At 37.8% G+C, this 20,116-nt stretch overlaps 2 protein-coding genes across 3 annotated transcripts; both read left to right on the top strand.

Moving 5' to 3' along the window:
* Positions 1-1,331: 1,331 nt before the first annotated feature.
* Positions 1,332-5,577, top strand: LOC129876675 (tryptophan synthase beta chain 1). The gene is made up of 5 exons (XM_055952165.1): positions 1,332-1,714; positions 2,855-3,211; positions 4,214-4,656; positions 4,797-4,891; positions 5,218-5,577. The coding sequence occupies exons 1-5, from the start codon at positions 1,376-1,378 to the stop codon at positions 5,391-5,393; spliced, it is 1,410 nt and encodes a 469-aa protein (XP_055808140.1). The 5' UTR covers positions 1,332-1,375; the 3' UTR covers positions 5,394-5,577.
* Positions 5,578-8,248: 2,671 nt separating this feature from the next.
* LOC129877149 (uncharacterized) lies at positions 8,249-19,081 on the top strand. 2 transcript variants are annotated; one of them, XM_055952634.1, is made up of 5 exons: positions 8,253-8,885; positions 9,750-9,791; positions 10,627-10,713; positions 11,311-12,759; positions 18,717-19,081. In XM_055952634.1, the coding sequence occupies exons 4-5, from the start codon at positions 11,313-11,315 to the stop codon at positions 18,749-18,751; spliced, it is 1,482 nt and encodes a 493-aa protein (XP_055808609.1). In that variant the 5' UTR covers positions 8,253-8,885; positions 9,750-9,791; positions 10,627-10,713; positions 11,311-11,312; the 3' UTR covers positions 18,752-19,081. The 2 variants fall into 2 exon arrangements, with proteins under 2 accessions (XP_055808610.1, XP_055808609.1); XM_055952635.1 differs by lacking the exon at positions 9,750-9,791 and having other exon boundaries at positions 8,249-8,885.
* The last annotated feature ends 1,035 nt before the right edge of the window (positions 19,082-20,116 follow it).

The following is a 20,116-nucleotide window of genomic DNA, read 5'->3' as shown; positions in this document are numbered from 1 at the left end:
TGCTTTCAAAAAAATCCAAAATTTTTATTTTCATAAAATACTCATTTAAATTATATTTCATGTTCAAATACATATAAATTTTAGATATTAACTATGAAAAATATTACACAACACAACTCCAATTCCAAATTTGAAAGTTAGAAGAGAAAGAAGGTATATATACTATTCTTAAGGAAAATGGTTATGGGTTTATACTTACTTCTATTTGTTTTTTAATCAATGGTGATTTAATGCCGACTAGTTTTGATGCAACTGTCAATTTCTTGAGCCCCTTGAGAAATTCATCGAATAGTTACAATATATTAAATTAAAGCGTGATAAATGAAAAGGATTATGATTTCAAAATCATAAGCTTTAACTAGTGCTCTGTCTCTATTTAAACTCCGTATTAAATCAAACTAAGCACATAAAAATTTTAGTCACTTAAAAGATGGTTAATGTTTGCCAATTATTTGTTTCAATTGATACAATGTGCTATTTTATCTCAGTTACTTCCTCCATCCTAATTTAAGTGACTTACACTCTGTTTGGATAGTTGTTAAGTATTGTTTCTTAATATATCGTATTATATTGTATTTATATTGTACCATATTATTTTCGAAAGTAATATTTCTACCTTCTTGAAGTAGTGGTAAGGTCTGCTTATACTTTGTCCTCTTCAGACCTCACTTAGCGGTATTACACTGGGTATGTTGTTGTTATTGTTATCGTACTATATTATTTTAGCAAATGTAACATTTGGATAGATTATAGTATCATTTTTTTATCGTTACGTAACCTCATACTTCAGCAATTTGAAAGACAAACCTATAAAAAATATAATAAATGGGATATGACTACCATAAAAAAGGTAGGATATATAATAAAATGAGCTTATTAAATAATAAATAAGATAAAACGAGATTTTTTTTATCTCACAAGTCTTTAAGGGCTCGTTTGATCGGGAATAAATTTTTCAAGATTAATTATCCCAAAATTATTGTGCACCCTCAATGTGGGATAAGTATAATACTACAATCTCAAAATAACTAAATCACGAAAAAAATTATTCCGTGATTTATCCCAATAAAAAAAGGGATAAACTCATCCTAAGATTACTACATAGATTAGTTATCTCCTATCTCTCATGTCAAACGAGCCCAAGTTTTTCTTCAAATAAAATTATATATCTAAATACAAGTTCAAAATATTTCAAGTTTCAATTTATGATCAAATAGAATTAATATAAACAAATCTAAAAGTCTAATTAGTAATGAATCAAAATCAGCCACGTATACACAAAATTCCATGGTGTCCTCCCCACCACCTTATTTAAAAGAAAAAAAGAAGTAGAATTCAACTTTATTCTGTGTTTCTTTAAACTGTTCATCCAAACATGGCCTTCTCCTCCCCCGTATCGCCCAAAAATTACCGCCTCTCTTCCGCCGCTTCCTCCTCCGTCTACTTTCCTAAATTCCAAATACCCCTCAAACTCAACAAAATTACACCTTGCCACTCCTCCTCCTCAAAGTTTCCTCCTTCCATAGTTTGTGTTCTTACAGAAAAGCAATCAATGGCGGCTCAGACGGTAGATGAATCGGCGTTTCCTCAACGTCCTGATTCGTTCGGCCGGTTCGGAAAATTTGGTGGGAAATACGTGCCGGAAACCCTAATGCACGCTCTTGATGAGCTCGAGACAGCTTTTAAATCACTCGCTACCGATGAAGCTTTTCAGGTTCTCACAAATGAACTTTGTTTTAATTTGCTTAATTTTTCAAATTGATGATTGTGTAGTAGTATTGAAAGTTAGACTTTCAGGTTCTAGCGGAAGTTTTTTTTTTTTTTGGTATTGATTTTTGTTGCATAATTCTCAAATGATCCGATACATATAAAGATGCTACTTGAACTCGACTCCGTGTTTTCAAATTAGTGATTTGATTTCATTTGCTTTAAAAGACAAATTGTTTATTGGGATGAAATGGCTCAGAGTAGAATGGAAATATGGAATGGATAAGTGTAGTTTGATATTGATTGGTGATATTTGATTTTATAAGTATTCCGATTTTTTGAGTTTCATAACTGGATTATCGGGTGCGCGAGTCTCTCTTGCATTTTTGGATTGGGAGAGAGTAGGCATATACCACAAGTAGTCTCTCTTGCATTTTTGCAAAGAGTCTGCTTTCACATCTCGAACGGAGACCTATAGGTCAGCAAAAGAGCAACTTTACCATTGTGCCAAAGCTTGCCCTCACTATTGTTGATAAAAAGAGACGTAAGCTACATATAAGCTGTAAGGATTCTCTCAATGGGGTCAGTCCTTTGGGGAAAAACCACGCGTACTTGGCCCAATGCAGACAATATCATCACCATGTTAAGAGTATTTGTGGGCTGGTTTAGCTTAACAACTATCCGGACCGATAACCGGGGCAACAGGTGCCCTATATTCCTCTTAAACTGTTAGTTCATCGAGTCATCAACCTTGATTAACAAAGTAAGCCAGTAATGTAAAATATGTGTCTTTTTACCTCTTGAATATATGGACCCATGTAAGGCTGAGTATGCAACTAGCAATTGCAATTTCCCTTCTTTAATAGTTTTGTTTCCCTGAACTGGTATTTTATGTGGTGAGCTCAAAAGAGAAGTTATTTCGCTATGACAAGAAAAGCTTCTCAAGCATAGTGTTTATCAAATTACAAGAGGGGAAACCTGTGTTGGATTCTTAACACAGTTCAAGTCTTCTGAAAAAGCAATTTTAGTTATGACCTTTCTTTTTGTTAACAACTCTCTTTTGTTCTTTTTTCCCCCATTCGTTGTGAAGGCTTGTGATGTCCCATATAAAATGGCTAATTCTCTTACTGATTTATGTTGTCTGCAGAAAGAGCTAGATGGAATATTAAGAGATTATGTAGGCAGAGAGAGCCCTCTTTATTTTGCAGAGCGACTTACTGAGCACTACAAACGTCCGAATGGGGAAGGGCCACTGATCTACTTGAAAAGGGAGGATCTTAACCACACTGGTGCCCACAAAATTAACAATGCGGTTGCCCAAGCTTTGCTTGCCAAGCGCTTGGGCAAGAAACGCATCATTGCTGAGACAGGGGCAGGTCAGCATGGTGTTGCCACTGCTACTGTTTGTGCTCGTTTTGGTTTGGAATGCATTATATATATGGGTGCCCAAGATATGGAGAGACAAGCACTAAACGTCTTCAGAATGCGCCTGCTTGGAGCTGAGGTTGTTTCCTACATTATGAGTTATGTGTTTGTTCTTAGCTTGCTTAATAGAGAATTTGAAAAGTATGCAAATAATTTATGGACCGACTTTGCTGTTCCATGGTATTCACTAGTCTCATTTTGCCTTTTCAATTGTGTGATAACTTCTATATGCTCACTTACATGCATTTTCTCTATACATGCATAAATGACAACCTTTCTTTTTTAGTCTGTTCCACACTAATGTTCATTTTCCTCATAAAAAGTATTTTTCTAACATATTATACTAATAAAAAAGATAGAAAAAAAGCTAATAGGAATATTGTTTGCTCTTTCAAAGCTATTCTCTTATATTTTCTTAAAAAGGGAAGGGTCTGACATCTTCTCCCAATGAATTTAAAACAATTTGATTTTACAACTCCTCTAATCAATAACCACGTATATTGAACTAGGAAATTTAATTTTGTTTGAAGGGAGTACATCTTTTGTTGCATTTGATGCTTATTGAAGTTCTGATGTGATAAATGCACTTCATAGTTTCAGAGACCAAAAGCTTAAGTTCCTAATACTGTAAATTGGAGGAATTAGTATACGATAAATCCCGAGTTTGATGTAGAGCATATAATGTGGATGGTATATCTATATAGATAAGTATATGGAGTCGTTTTTAAAATTCATGAAGGAGCCTAACAGATACAAATGCAATTAAGAAATCGTCCTGGAAATTGCATTCTGCAACACTTGTGGAATCCCAAGTGTGTTAGCTGGGACTTATCTGAAGGACGTACATTTACATAGTATCGATAAAAATGCAAAGAAGTATTTTATTAGATGGTTACTTTTGGCTTCATTTTCTTCCTCTTTGGTACACGTCTAATTGCTAACTATGGCTTCTCTATTTTAACAAGGATGATCAGAGTACCAGACCAGTTATTATAATTTGATTAAAAAAATTAGTATTGAACCATTTTTTCTCTCGAGTTGCTAGCATTTCTTGACTTCATTTTCCATAATTTATGTGTAGGTTAGAGCAGTTCACTCTGGGACTGCTACACTCAAGGATGCCACTTCAGAGGCTATAAGGGATTGGGTTACAAATGTTGAGACAACTCATTACATACTTGGATCTGTTGCAGGCCCACATCCGTACCCCATGATGGTAAGAGACTTCCATGCGGTGATTGGTAAAGAAACAAGGAAGCAAGCATTGGAAAAATGGGGTGGGAAACCAGACGTGCTTGTTGCATGTGTTGGTGGAGGTTCAAATGCTATGGGACTGTTCCATGAGTTTGTTGATGATGAAGATGTTAGGTTGATTGGGGTAGAAGCTGCTGGTTTTGGTATAGATAGTGGAAAACATGCTGCAACTTTGACAAAGGGAGAGGTTGGAGTTCTGCATGGAGCTATGAGCTATCTGCTGCAAGATGAAGACGGACAAATAGTTGAGCCCCATTCTATCAGCGCTGGGTAATAACTTCTTTTTTTGGTCATGGAAGTGCCTTATTTGTTAGAATGAATGTTTTAGCTGGTCATTCTATAGCAGATCTTTACATCTATTCACCGGTCCATTTTCATTTTTCTTTTCTTCTCCTCCTTATGCTTACTAGATTGGATTACCCTGGAGTTGGACCGGAGCATAGCTTTTTGAAAGACTTAGGACGAGCAGAGTATTATAGCATTACAGATGAGGAGGCTTTAGAAGGTGAGTGTTGACTTCTCTACTATTCCTGATTCTATTCGTGGTTTCTGCTTCAATTCCGTTTGAACTCTCTCTTTCTTAGCGTTTATCTGAGAATTTAGTCAAAATAATACAAAATGGCTTGGACTTGGTTTTAGCCTATGTTGTTTGGGCCCTCCAAAATGTTGTTGCACCCATGTTGGATCCTCAAAAGATGCACCAACTTTGGAGGAACCGACACACATCCAAAAGTATTTGTGAGGAGTCCAAGCAACATAGCCTTCATCATTACATCTTCCTCTGTAACGTTTTAACTAATGCTCTCTTCCTTTGTCTATCTTGATTTTCAGCCTTCAAGCGATTGTCTCGGTTAGAGGGCATCATTCCTGCACTGGAAACATCTCATGCACTGGCTTACTTGGAGAAGTTGTGTCCTACTCTACCCAATGGAACTAGGGTCGTGCTTAACTGCAGTGGCAGAGGAGATAAAGATGTCCAGACAGCTATTAAGTATTTGAAGGTTTAATTTGAATCCCTGTTGGATTCATTTTGTACTTTAGGAAACTGAGTGAAACAAGTTTGTTGTATTGGTAAAATGCCCATTCTTACGAATAAAACATTTTTCTTGTACTTTAGGAAACTGAGTGAAACAAGTTTGTTGTATTGGTAAAATGCCCATTCTTACGAATAAAACATTTTTCTTGTAAGTTTTTGTTGGAGCTGTTGGTTCAAAACCCCAGGTGTCGTTTGTTTTGATCACATTAGAACAACTTAACAACCACAAATTCCCGCCTAGCCCCCTCCTCCTTTATCCCAGCTTGAAATATGAACAAGCTCAGAAAGCCGGAGTTTTTAGTATATGTCTTTGTAAAATTTGATTTTGTTGTTTACATGTTGATGAGACTCTTCTTGGTACCACACTGCTGATGCAAAGCTAAAAGTTCCAAGGTAAACTATTTTGGTCGAAATTGTATTAGTCCAAGTAAACTCTGGGCAAGGAGTAGAATAGATTATGAAAGACGGTAAGCTCTTAAGAAAGATGGTAAGCTTTTAAGTAGGAATGCTAGAGTATCAAAATAGAATGAGTTCAACTCTCAAGTTGAAATGTTAAAACCGTAAGCGGGAGGGAGGGGTGGAAAAACCAAGAAGTAGAATAGAACATGAAAGATGGTAAGCTCTTAAGTTGAAATGCTAGAATATCAAAGTAGAATGAGTTTAGTCTAACAAGCTCAAATGCTAAAACTGTAAGCTATTAACTGAGAGGGAGGGGTGAAAAATCAAGGATAGAATAAAACATAAAAGACGGTAAGCTTCTTACGTTGGAATGCTAGAGTATCAAAGTGGAATGAGTTCAATAAGCTTTCAAGCTGAAATGCTAAACTCATAGGCTGGAATGCGAAAATATCAAAATAGAACATGTTCAATGAATGTGTAACCACTCAAGCTGAAATTGTAAAACTGTAAGCTCTTAAGGTGAGAAATACTTAAGTACCAAAATAGAGCGAGTTCAAATATTACAACTATAAACTCTTAAAATCGAAATGCTAGAATTACCAAATAGATTTTTTCAATCGAATTATAACTTCCCGAATTAAAATGCTAAAATATCATGATTTTTTTTTTTTTTGGCTACCAAAGAAAATGTTTGGTAGTATATTAAAATAGGAGTATATCAGTACATAAGGTAAAAGAAAAGAAAGTTCAAAATAACTATCCTAATATGAAAATTACAGAATGTGATGAAAGTATTACATCCAATGTATTTATGGAGAGTATCCTGCTGCAGATCCTCTGGCCTTGACTTTTTACCATTTTCGACACCTATAAAATCTCACCAGGTGCTATGATTCAAAGTCAAAAGAATATTTATTCAGGCTTCCAGGATGGAGTAGAAATCCTCCATATTCCTTGTGACGTAATTGCAAACATCTTGGGAAGAATTGAAATATTATCCATTGTCGCAGCTCCGTAGTTTATCTGCTATTATGCAGATGTTGTGTTGTTGTTGGTCTTCACATTTGCTAATAAGCATATATGTGATGATCTTTGGCTGGTCTAATCCTCATGTATGGTATATGTAGTTTTTCTGTGTTTAAAATTCTCTTAGCTTTCACAGGGAGTGAAGTAAAGTTGTCAAAGTGATGATCTCCTGCAAAATCAAAAGCATAGTTAGTTAAAAAATCAGCCAGTCCATTTCCTTCTCTCAAAACATGCTCCACCCTCACTTCCTTATCCCTCCTCTGCTTTGAGATGTCATTTATGATCATTGATATACTCCATGGAGCCTCCCACTGTTCTGTTAAGATCATTTTCATAGTCAAAGAGTCAGTTTCCAAAACTACTGGCAGCAATGTGTGAGTAACACAGTATTGGAGCCCTTCACGTATTGCTCTTGCTTCTGCAACCAAGCTTGAACCATCTGGTATTCTTTTTGCTGCTGCATACTGTAGATCACCTGTAGCATTCCTAATGCAAAATGCTAGAGAACTTGGTCCAGGATTTCCTTTGGAGGCTCCATCAGTGTTACATTTATACCATCCTTGGTTAGGAAAGTCCCATTTCACTATTTTGCTTATAATTCTAGGCCTGTATTCTTCAAAAGATTGAAGAATTTGAGGTATGCATCTTGGTAAATTTTGTTGCCCTGGGAACCTTATTCTGCACAAATGATAGATGATCATGTTTATCTCATATAGCACCTTGTTGATGGACATCTTCCCTCCATGTATAACTGTGTTCCTCCACTTCCATATCTGCCACAATGTAACCAAAGGAATAGCTTTAAAAATGTTACTGAACTTTGAGGGATACTCTGTGTTCCACCAGATTTGTAGTAGTTGTTTGAGTTGTTGGAACTGTGCTGTGATGCCTGCAGCATTTTTAACATAGTTCCAAACTTTTTTTGCAAAATTTCCTGTAACAAAAAGATGATCCACAGTTTCATATTGTCTTTGATCACAGCAAAAGCATGATGCCTCTGTATTGATCCCTATCCTTCTTACAACCTCTCCAACTGGTATTTTATATTTCCACAACCTCCATACAAAGAAAGATATCTTAAAAGGTACCTCTGGTATCCATATGTTTTTATATTCATTTGATTTGGTTGCTTTGCTCCTCAGTAACTCCCATGCAGTACCTAAACTGAATTTACCTGATGCTGTCATCATCCATCTTGGTTTATCCCAATCTTCATTTATTTCATGAAATTGCAAGTCTTCTAGTATATGATCCACAATATCAGTAGGAAACAATTGATGCATTTTTTGTATATTCCAACCACCCTGCAACATAATTTGCTTTACATCTTGAACACTCTCATCTATTACAAAATCTTGTGGGATGATTGTTACATTCCGTATTTTTGCATTTTGGATTATTCGTAAGCTAACGATTATAAATTCAAGGGCTTTTAATTTTGAATTTTTAAAAGGACATGATTTGTTGTAGATGCCAAGTTATATGAATAAATTATGTGTAGTAAAATACATCTCAAGAAGGACCCTTAAGCCGAATCAAAATAGAAGCCATCAAATATGTTTTTCTTAAAGTTACGTTTCGGGTAAGCTGACTTCGGGAGGCCATAACCTCTTTATAATTTGAGAATTTGGGAAAACTCTCAACATGAAAGTTGTAGATAATTGAAATATCTTTCCAACCATAGGTCGTGGGACGAAATGTGATATCGGAGTAATAAGATATAGACGTTTTAAATCTGACAGGCCAAACTAAATAGTGAATTCGGCCCAACCCAATTTTAATTCGGGTCAGGCCCAATACCCACAAAATTAAATCTGATTTTTTGTAACTATTCCTTCATACAAAGATCAACATAATTCTGGAAATTTCCAAAGAGAGAGAGAAAGGGAGTTCTTGAGAAAAATCCCAAATCCGACCAAAATTAAGTCCCGAAATCCGAAGCTCATGAAGAGAAAATTGTTGTACGTCGTGTTGGCTTCAATTTGAGCTAGAAATCAACCAATAAGGAGAAGATTTTATGTGGTGCTGCAAATTCAAGGTAATATTAAAGTCTCCTTTTCATTGTTAACAAGTTTAGTTAGAGTTTTAACGGATTAGAACGGAGAAAATAGTGTTATAAACTAGTTTGGTGATTTGTTGAGATTTATGGGTTAAAGGGTTGTTTTAGGTAGATTAAATGGATGAAATTAGGTTAGTGATGATGTATAATAATGGTTGATATTGTTTTGATGTTGTTGATGAGTTGTTGTTCTTGAATTTGGAGGAAAAAGGTGTATGAAGATTTTGAATGTTCAAACCCGTTTTTGGAATTGAGTAGCTGGTAGTAATTCTGGAATATCTCATTGTGTAGACCTTCGAATTTAGATATTAAACATGTTTTGGAAAGCTAATACACGTACCTACAACTCTTATGTTTATGTCTTAGTCTATATCTGCTGTTATGATGTCGAAAACTGAGCATGAATCTTAAGACAAATTCTGTCCAGATTCTGGATTGAAAATTCCTTCATGTATAGCTGTTCGTATTTTGATGATATCTCTTTGTAGAAAATGAATTTTGAGTTGATTTCTTTTGCATTGGAAACTTAAGACATAGATATAAATGTTTCATGAAGGTTATAAAGTCCAGTTTTGCCGTTTTCATTTTCAAATTTTAGATACAACGTGAGGTACTTGACTTTCCGAATTTACTGCTTTGGTAACATGAATAATAAATCTTATTTTGTGTCAATATTTTGGATTGTTGATGTTGGTTGATGATTATATGGCTGGTTTAAAAGTGGGAAAAGTGAGTGGTATAGGGGAGGTGCTGTCCAATTTTTTTTAGAAATAACCTACTAACGATAGACTACGTTTTATTCTTGTCCATAGCTTAATCATAGTGCTTAACGTTTTAATATAGGTTGAGACAATATTGGACAACGTATACGTATAAACGCTAAAGGTATGTAAAGTTAACATTTTCTTCTTTTGGCATGATCCATATGAAACGAACGAATGACGTATGCTTAAATTCCAAAGAAACTCTTATTCGTAGATATACTCGGATGGCTACCGTTCTTGATTTTCAAAATTTATATTGTTATGTCTTGACTCATGTGTATAATTCCAGCCATCCTAGTTGGTATAACTCATGTTGTGGTATAATTCATATTTTAGTATAATCCATAATTAGTGTGATTTATAATGACTATTGTCTTGGTTTTCAAATGATGGTCTGTTTTGCTTATTCTATTAAGTCTCCGATAATGATTAAATTTCACAAGGTTGCTAATGATATCTTATTCGTGCATGCTGTTATGGTATTATTCACCGAGTCCTACGATAGGCCGGGTATGTTATCATGTATGAATTCCACTACATTATTCACCGAGTCCCTTACTAGAGGGCCGGGTACGTGATATGATAATATGATATTATAATGATATGACGATATGATTATGGCACCGAGTCCCATAATGGGCCGGGTACGGTATCAGTGTACACTACTCTATTCACCGAGTTCCTTGCTAGAGGGCCGGGTATGGTATATATATACATATGACGATATATTGATATAATTATGATACCGAGTCCCATAACGGGCCAGGTACGATATATGATGATGATATGCATGTCTTTATTTTATAACACAGGTACAGTGATTTATTGATTATGACACTTGACTCCTGAATCTTTATTTCAGATGTGATCTCCTTTACGATATTTTATGCTTTATATACTCGGTACATATTTCGTACTGACCCCCTTCTTCGGGGGGCTGCGTTTCGTGCCCGCAGGTACAGATACTTATTTTGGAGAGCCGCCACCTTAGGATTCTACTCAACGGGTTGAAGTGCTCCATTGTCTCGGAGCCTAAACTTTTGGTACTAATCCTTATAATGTATATATTTGTGTATTTTGGGGGTACGGCGGGGCCCTGTCTCGTCATATGCTATTGTTAATCCTCTTAGAGGTCTGTAGACACATGAGTGGGTTGTATGTAGATATTGTCTGATGTACTAGTATGGCATATGTTTTTGGACATTTACATTCGGAGTGAAAGCCTTGTCGGCTTACGTATTATGTTATCTTATTTTTGACAATTAAGACTCCCCAAGAAATAGCTAATTTTGGTATATATATAAGTGACAGTTTGAGACAACGTGCTACCCATATAAATTCTATATCGTGTTTAATTGTCGATTGACAAAAGATAATATGTGTGTATACGAGTGTCCAATTCGGACACTAGTCACGGCCTACGGGGCTAGGTCGTGACAAAAGTGGTATCAGAGCAGTTCATCCTCGGAATGTCTACAGACCGTGTCTAGTAGAGTCTTGTTTATCGGTGTGTTGTGCACCACATCTATAAACAGGAGGCTACAGGATATTTAGGATGTTATCATTTCTTTTACTTTAAATCGTGCGATAGAGCTATATTATCAGGATAATTTCTCCCTAACATACTATTATATTTACAGCGATGCCTCCAAGAAAAGCGACAGCTGCCCAAAAGGGAAAGTCAGTAGTAGGAGAGACTAGTCGGACCCCGAGGATTACTAGGGCCCGTGCCCAGTCTATGCCTGAGGTTGTGCTCCAGTCGGCGAGCTCTACTACACCGCCATATGAGGAGAGAGAAGCAGCAACTGACACTATGGATCGGGGGGTTGCTTCACCGCCAGCTCCAGAGGCTCCAGTACCTGAGCCTCCAGCTCTTCAGCCAGGGGCAGAGGACAGGGCTATGAGAGATGCAGTTCAGTTGCTGACCAGAATAGCGACAGGGCAGGCTCGCAGGCATGGGTTAGGGGTTGACTATGCTGATAGACATGATAGTTTAAGGGCTCGTGATTTCTTGACTTGTAATCCTCCAGAGTTCTATGGGTCAAGGCCCGGGGATGACCCGCAGGAGTTTATCCGACAGGTGCAGCGTACGTTGAGAATAATTAAGGCTTCTGAGACAGAGTCTGTTGAGTTAGCTTCCTATCGGCTGCGTGATGTAGCTGTTAATTGGTATGAGTCATGGGAGTTATCTAGGGGCGAGGGTGCTCCTCCAGCGGTGTGGGGTGAATTTGTGGAGGCCTTCCTTGGCCACTTTCTACCTCCAGAGATGAGACGAGCCAGAGTAGACAGGTTTTTACAATTGAGGCAGAATGGCAGGAGCATCAGAGATTATAGCCTTGAGTTTGACTCGTTGGCGAGACATGCACCAGCTATTGTAGCTGACATGGCTGATAGAGTGCATCGGTATGTGATGGGGCTGGATCGTTATTTGATTGATAGCTGTATGGCAATGGCTTCTCAGCCAGGTATGGACATTGCTCGGGTACAGGCATATGCACAAGGGGTAGAAGATCGGCACAGAGGGCGTCAGCCCGATAGAGATCATGATAGAGGCCAGCGTAAAAGAGCTAGATCGGCTAGTTATTCTGGGGAATTTCAAGGCGGGCAGCCTCAGCAGTACAGTAGATATCCTTCTCAGCCAGCCCGGAGTGCACCCCCACAATTCAAAGGTAGTAGATTCGATAGCACAGGGTATTCAGGATCCGGTCAAAGCTCCAGGGTTTCAAGTTCACAGATAAACAGGGGTTCGCGTCAATCGAGACCACCTTTGCCTCGGTGTCCTCGTTGTGGTAGGTCACATTTTGGAGAATGTCGTTTTTCTACAGGTGCATGCTTTACTTGCGGCCGTCAAGGCCATATTATGAGGGAGTGTCCATTTAGGGGTAATTTAAGTGGTGCAGCTCAGCCTACTGGGTCAGTTGTTGGCTCATCTTCTTCTGTAGCTATGCGCCCTGTGGGGCAGGGTATTCAGATAACAGCAGGCCGTGGTAGAGGCCGTGGTGGATCTTTCAGTTCTAGCGGTCCTTCGAACCGCATATATGCCTTGGCTAGTAGACAGGACCAGGAGGCGTCGCCAAATGTAGTTACAGGTATATTATCGATTTTCTCGCAGGATGTATATGCATTGATAGATCCAGGTTCCACCTTATCATATATATCTCCCTTTGTTGCTAGTAGAATCAGAATAAAATCTGAATCAATAGAACCATTTGAGGTAGCTACACCGGTAGGAGATTCTGTTATAGCCAACAAAGTATATAGAGATTGTTCGGTGATTATATATAGTCGACACACCAAGGCAGATTTGGTAGAGTTAGCTATGACAGAATTTGATGTTATTATGGGCATGGATTGGCTAGCTTCTTGTTATGCTAATGTTGATTGTAGAGAAAAAGTAGTTCAATTCCAATTCCCAGGAGAACCAGTCATAGAATGGATGGGCAATACAGCATCACCGAGGGGTAAGTTTATTTCATACCTCAAGGCAAGGAAAATGGTTAGAAAGGGTTATATTTATCATCTGGTTCGTATCCATAACTTGGAAGCAGAGGAATCGACTCTTCAGTCAGTTCCGGTAGTTAACGAATTTACAGATGTATTCCCAGATGAACTTCCAGGTCTTCTTCCTGAGCGGGAGATAGATTTCAATATAGATATATTGCCAGATACCCAGCCTATATCTATTCCTCCCTACAGAATGGCACCCGCAGAACTGAAGGAGTTGAAGGAGCAACTGCGAGACCTATTAGAAAAAGGCTTCATTAGGCCCAGTATATCACCTTGGGGAGCACCGGTATTATTCGTGAGAAAGAAAGATGGGTCACTACGAATGTGTATTGATTATAGGCAGTTGAACAAGGTGACAATAAAGAATAGATATCCTCTCCCCAGGATTGATGATTTATTTGACCAATTGCAAGGTGCTAAGTGTTTTTCAAAAATAGACTTGCGGTCAGGCTATCACCAGGTACGGGTAAAGGAGGCAGATATTCCAAAGACTGCGTTTAGGACCCGATACGGGCATTATGAGTTTCGGGTGATGTCTTTTGGGCTGACCAATGCCCCAGCAGTGTTTATGGATCTTATGAACCGAGTGTTCAAGCCATTCCTAGACCTGTTCGTGATTGTATTTATTGATGATATTCTGGTCTACTCACGATCGGAAGGGGAGCACGTAGATCATTTGAGGAAGGTACTTGGGGTGCTCCAGCACCAGAAGTTGTATGCTAAATTTTCTAAATGTGAATTCTGGTTGACTTCAGTAGCATTCTTGGGGCACATTATTGGAGCTGATGGTATTCGAGTAGATACACAGAAAATCGAGGCCGTAAAGACTTGGCCTAGACCTACGACACCTACTGAGGTACGTAGTTTTCTTGGGCTAGCAGGATATTACAGGAGATTCGTTGAGAAATTTGCTTCAATTTCAGCACCTTTAACAAGGCTAACTCAAAAGGCCGTTAAGTTCCAGTGGACCGATGCCTGTGAACAAAGCTTTCAGTTGCTGAAAGACAAGTTGACTACGGCCCCAGTTCTAACCCTTCCTGAAGGACCAGATGGCTATGTTATTTATTGTGATGCTTCTGGTGTTGGGTTAGGATGTGTATTGATGCAACATGGTAGAGTCATAGCTTATGCCTCCCGACAGTTAAGGAAGCACGAAAGAAATTATCCAACTCATGATCTGGAATTAGCAGCAGTAATTCATGCTTTGAAACTATGGAGGCATTATTTATATGGTGTACATATTGATATCTATACGGACCACAAAAGTCTCCAATATATCTTTAAGCAGAAGGACCTGAATTTGCGACAGAGAAGGTGGCTAGAGTTGCTGAAAGATTATGATGTTAATATTCTATACCACCCAGGGAAAGCAAATGTTGTAGCAGATGCACTTAGCCGTAAATCCATGGGTAGCCTGGCAGATGTACAACCAGAACGAGAAAAGATAATCCGTGATATTTGCCAGTTAGCTAACCTTGGAGTCCGTTTGGCTGATTCTAGTGATGGTAGAGTTTTTATTCGAGGAGTTGCTGAATCCTCTATCATAGAAGCGGTAAAGCAACGCCAGTATGAAGACCCTATTCTGGCACAGTACCGAGATGAAACCCTTCAAAAGGAAAGGACCCCATTCGAGGTCACACCTGATGGAGTGCTAAGATATAGAGGCAGATTATGCGTACCTGAGATTATAGGGCTACGACAACAGGTTTTGGGAGAGGCACACTATGCCCGGTATTCTGTGCATCCAGGGTCGACAAAGATGTATCATGATCTTAGATGTTTATACTGGTGGAATGGAATGAAGAAGGATATAGCAAAGTTTGTAGCCCAGTGCCCAAACTGCCAACAAGTTAAAATTGAGCATCAGAAGCCTGGCGGACTATTACAAGAGATAGAAATCCCGACTTGGAAGTGGGAAGCAATTAATATGGATTTTATTACAGGCTTACCTCGCACTCCACGGAAGTATGATTCCATATGGGTGATTGTAGATAGGCTGACAAAATCAGCCCACTTTCTTCCGGTTAGAACTACATATTCAGCGGAGGACTATGCAAGGTTATATATCAAAGAGATAGTAAGACTTCATGGGATTCCCATATCTATTATCTCAGACAGAGGGGCTCAGTTTACAGCTAGCTTCTGGAGATCATTTCAGAAGGGATTGGGAACACAAATAAATCTTAGTACAGCATTTCACCCTCAGACTGATGGGCAGGCTGAACGCACTATTCAGACGCTAGAAGATATGTTACGGGCCTGTATTATTGACTTTAGAGGTAGTTGGGATGACCATCTGCCACTTATTGAGTTTGCCTATAATAACAGCTACCATTCTAGCATTCAGATGGCACCGTATGAGGCTTTATATGGCAGGAAGTGTAGGTCATCTATTGGCTGGTTTGATGTTGGTGAGGCTAAGTTAATCGGACCCGATATGATTCAACAAGCTGTTGATAAAGTGAAGCTTATTCGGGAAAGGTTATTAGCAGCCCAGAGTCGACAGAAATCATATGCAGACAATCGACGTCGACCCTTAGAGTTTCAGGTTAGTGATTGGGTGTTTTTGAAGGTGTCACCCATGAAGGGGGTAATGAGATTCGGTAAGAAAGGAAAGCTTAGCCCGCGCTACATTGGCCCTTATCAGGTTACTCGTAGAATAGGCAAGGTTGCATATGAGTTGGACCTACCATCTGATTTGGAAGCAGTGCACCCTGTTTTTCACGTGTCGATGCTTCGCAAATGCATTGGTGATCCTTCTAAAGTATTCCCCATGGATGATATCCAGGTGACGGAGGAGCTTTCTTACGAGGAAAACCCTATAGCTATACTTGATCGCCAAGTCAGAAGGTTACGTACTAAGGATGTGGCTTCCGTCAAAGTATTGTGGCGAAATAACAATAGAGAAGAGATGACCTGGGAAGCCGAGGAAGAGATGAAGGATAAGTATCCTCACTTGTTTTCTACGCCTACAGGTAATCTAAACCTCTCGATTAATTATATTGATTGACATATGAAACTATTTGTTGTTGCAAAAAAAAAAAAAAGACTATTCCCCCAAATTTCTTATAAGACTTTATGAGGCGGGTTTAACATTCGAGGACGAATGTTCTAAAGGGGGGAAGAATGTTACATTCCGTATTTTTGCATTTTGGATTATTCGTAAGCTAACGATTATAAATTCAAGGGCTTTTAATTTTGAATTTTTAAAAGGACATGATTTGTTGTAGATGCCAAGTTATATGAATAAATTATGTGTAGTAAAATACATCTCAAGAAGGACCCTTAAGCCGAATCAAAATAGAAGCCATCAAATATGTTTTTCTTAAAGTTACGTTTCGGGTAAGCTGACTTCGGGAGGCCATAACCTCTTTATAATTTGAGAATTTGGGAAAACTCTCAACATGAAAGTTGTAGATAATTGAAATATCTTTCCAACCATAGGTCGTGGGACGAAATGTGATATCGGAGTAATAAGATATAGACGTTTTAAATCTGACAGGCCAAACTAAATAGTGAATTCGGCCCAACCCAATTTTAATTCGGGTCAGGCCCAATACCCACAAAATTAAATCTGATTTTTTGTAACTATTCCTTCATACAAAGATCAACATAATTCTGGAAATTTCCAAAGAGAGAGAGAAAGGGAGTTCTTGAGAAAAATCCCAAATCCGACCAAAATTAAGTCCCGAAATCCGAAGCTCATGAAGAGAAAATTGTTGTACGTCGTGTTGGCTTCAATTTGAGCTAGAAATCAACCAATAAGGAGAAGATTTTATGTGGTGCTGCAAATTCAAGGTAATATTAAAGTCTCCTTTTCATTGTTAACAAGTTTAGTTAGAGTTTTAACGGATTAGAACGGAGAAAATAGTGTTATAAACTAGTTTGGTGATTTGTTGAGATTTATGGGTTAAAGGGTTGTTTTAGGTAGATTAAATGGATGAAATTAGGTTAGTGATGATGTATAATAATGGTTGATATTGTTTTGATGTTGTTGATGAGTTGTTGTTCTTGAATTTGGAGGAAAAAGGTGTATGAAGATTTTGAATGTTCAAACCCGTTTTTGGAATTGAGTAGCTGGTAGTAATTCTGGAATATCTCATTGTGTAGACCTTCGAAATTAGATATTAAACATGTTTTGGAAAGCTAATACACGTACCTACAACTCTTATGTTTATGTCTTAGTCTATATCTGCTGTTATGATGTCGAAAACTGAGCATGAATCTTAAGACAAATTCTGTCCAGATTCTGGATTGAAAATTCCTTCATGTATAGCTGTTCGTATTTTGATGATATCTCTTTGTAGAAAATGAATTTTGAGTTGATTTCTTTTGCATTGGAAACTTAAGACATAGATCTAAATGTTTCATGAAGGTTATAAAGTCCAGTTTTGCCGTTTTCATTTTCAAATTTTAGATACAACGTGAGGTACTTGACTTTCCGAATTTACTGCTTTGGTAACATGAATAATAAATCTTATTTTGTGTCAATATTTTGGATTGTTGATGTTGGTTGATGATTATATGGCTGGTTTAAAAGTGGGAAAAGTGAGTGGTATAGGGGAGGTGCTGTCCAATTTTTTTTAGAAATAACCTACTAACGATAGACTACGTTTTATTCTTGTCCATAGCTTAATCATAGTGCTTAACGTTTTAATATAGGTTGAGACAATATTGGATAACGTATACGTATAAACGCTAAAGGTATGTAAAGTTAACATTTTCTTCTTTTGGCATGATCCATATGAAACGAACGAATGACGTATGCTTAAATTCCAAAGAAACTCTTATTCGTAGATATACTCGGATGGCTACCGTTCTTGATTTTCAAAATTTATATTGTTATGTCTTGACTCATGTGTATAATTCCAGCCATCCTAGTTGGTATAACTCATGTTGTGGTATAATTCATATTTTAGTATAATCCATAATTAGTGTGATTTATAATGACTATTGTCTTGGTTTTCAAATGATGGTCTGTTTTGCTTATTCTATTAAGTCTCCGATAATGATTAAATTTCACAAGGTTGCTAATGATATCTTATTCGTGCATGCTGTTATGGTATTATTCACCGAGTCCTACGATAGGCCGGGTATGTTATCATGTATGAATTCCACTACATTATTCACCGAGTCCCTTACTAGAGGGCCGGGTACGTGATATGATAATATGATATTATAATGATATGACGATATGATTATGGCACCGAGTCCCATAATGGGCCGGGTACGGTATCAGTGTACACTACTCTATTCACCGAGTTCCTTGCTAGAGGGCCGGGTATGGTATATATATACATATGACGATATATTGATATAATTATGATACCGAGTCCCATAACGGGCCAGGTACGATATATGATGATGATATGCATGTCTTTATTTTATAACACAGGTACAGTGATTTATTGATTATGACACTTGACTCCTGAATCTTTATTTCAGATGTGATCTCCTTTACGATATTTTATGCTTTATATACTCGGTACATATTTCGTACTGACCCCCTTCTTCGGGGGGCTGCGTTTCGTGCCCGCAGGTACAGATACTTATTTTGGAGAGCCGCCACCTTAGGATTCTACTCAACGGGTTGAAGTGCTCCATTGTCTCGGAGCCTAAACTTTTGGTACTAATCCTTATAATGTATATATTTGTGTATTTTGGGGGTACGGCGGGGCCCTGTCTCGTCATATGCTATTGTTAATCCTCTTAGAGGTCTGTAGACACATGAGTGGGTTGTATGTAGATATTGTCTGATGTACTAGTATGGCATATGTTTTTGGACATTTACATTCGGAGTGAAAGCCTTGTCGGCTTACGTATTATGTTATCTTATTTTTGACAATTAAGACTCCCCAAGAAATAGCTAATTTTGGTATATATATAAGTGACAGTTTGAGACAACGTGCTACCCATATAAATTCTATATCGTGTTTAATTGTCGATTGACAAAAGATAATATGTGTGTATACGAGTGTCCAATTCGGACACTAGTCACGGCCTACGGGGCTAGGTCGTGACAATGATGTAGTAAAGAGCCCCTAATTTTGTCCAATTGTCAAACCATATATTTGCAGTTCCACTCCTTGGTTCCCACCATATTTCATGCTCTATGTTGTCTCTAGCCTCTATCATAGCTTTCCATACTTGAGAACCCCCCTTCCACTGCACAGTCTGAGGGTTGTCTCTTTTGCAATATTTGATCCACAAGTAATTTGCCCATAGTGTATTTGTTGTTCTGAATTTCCACCACAATTTTGCACATAATACTTTTGATACATCAAATAAAGATCTAAATCCTATTCCTCCTTCTTCTTTTGGCTTACACAGATGTATCCAAGATGCCCAGTGTCTTCTTCTGCCTTCCTCACTATTGTTCCAGAAGAATTTTGCAAAGATTTTGTGCATGTCAGTGATAACATATTTTGGAGGTTTGATGGCTGATAATAGATGTATTGGTATACTCATTAATACATTATTGATCAGGACAGCCTTTCCACCAAATGATAGTAATCTTCCTTTCCAGTTCTGCAGCTTCGTTTTGATTTTCTTGATCAGCTCATTGTAGTCAGCCTTCCTTTTTCTTGTGTGAGTGATAGGGCAACCCAAGTATATGAAAGGGAAAGTACCTTTTTTGAAGCCAGTAATATTCTCCATCTGTTGTATCAGATCATTAGACACTTTACTGTGCACATAGAAGGAGCTCTTGTTTTTATTTATGAGCTGACCTGACAATTGTTCATATGATTGTAGCACCTGCATAATTAATTTTAAAGAAGTAGTATTAGCAGAAGAAAAAATTATTGTATCATCTGCATAAGCTAGATGATTCAGATTTTCCCTCCATTTGGGTATTCCATAGCTTCTAAACTCATTATGCTCAAATAAAGAGTTTAATGATCTTGATAGAATTTCATTAGATAAGATGAATAGAGCAGG

Source organism: Solanum dulcamara, chromosome 12 (genome assembly GCF_947179165.1).
Source record: "Solanum dulcamara chromosome 12, daSolDulc1.2, whole genome shotgun sequence".
Classification (NCBI taxonomy): domain Eukaryota; kingdom Viridiplantae; phylum Streptophyta; class Magnoliopsida; order Solanales; family Solanaceae; genus Solanum; species Solanum dulcamara.
The sequence above is the reverse complement of the archived record's forward strand: the minus strand, read 5'-3'. Positions and strand labels throughout refer to the sequence as shown.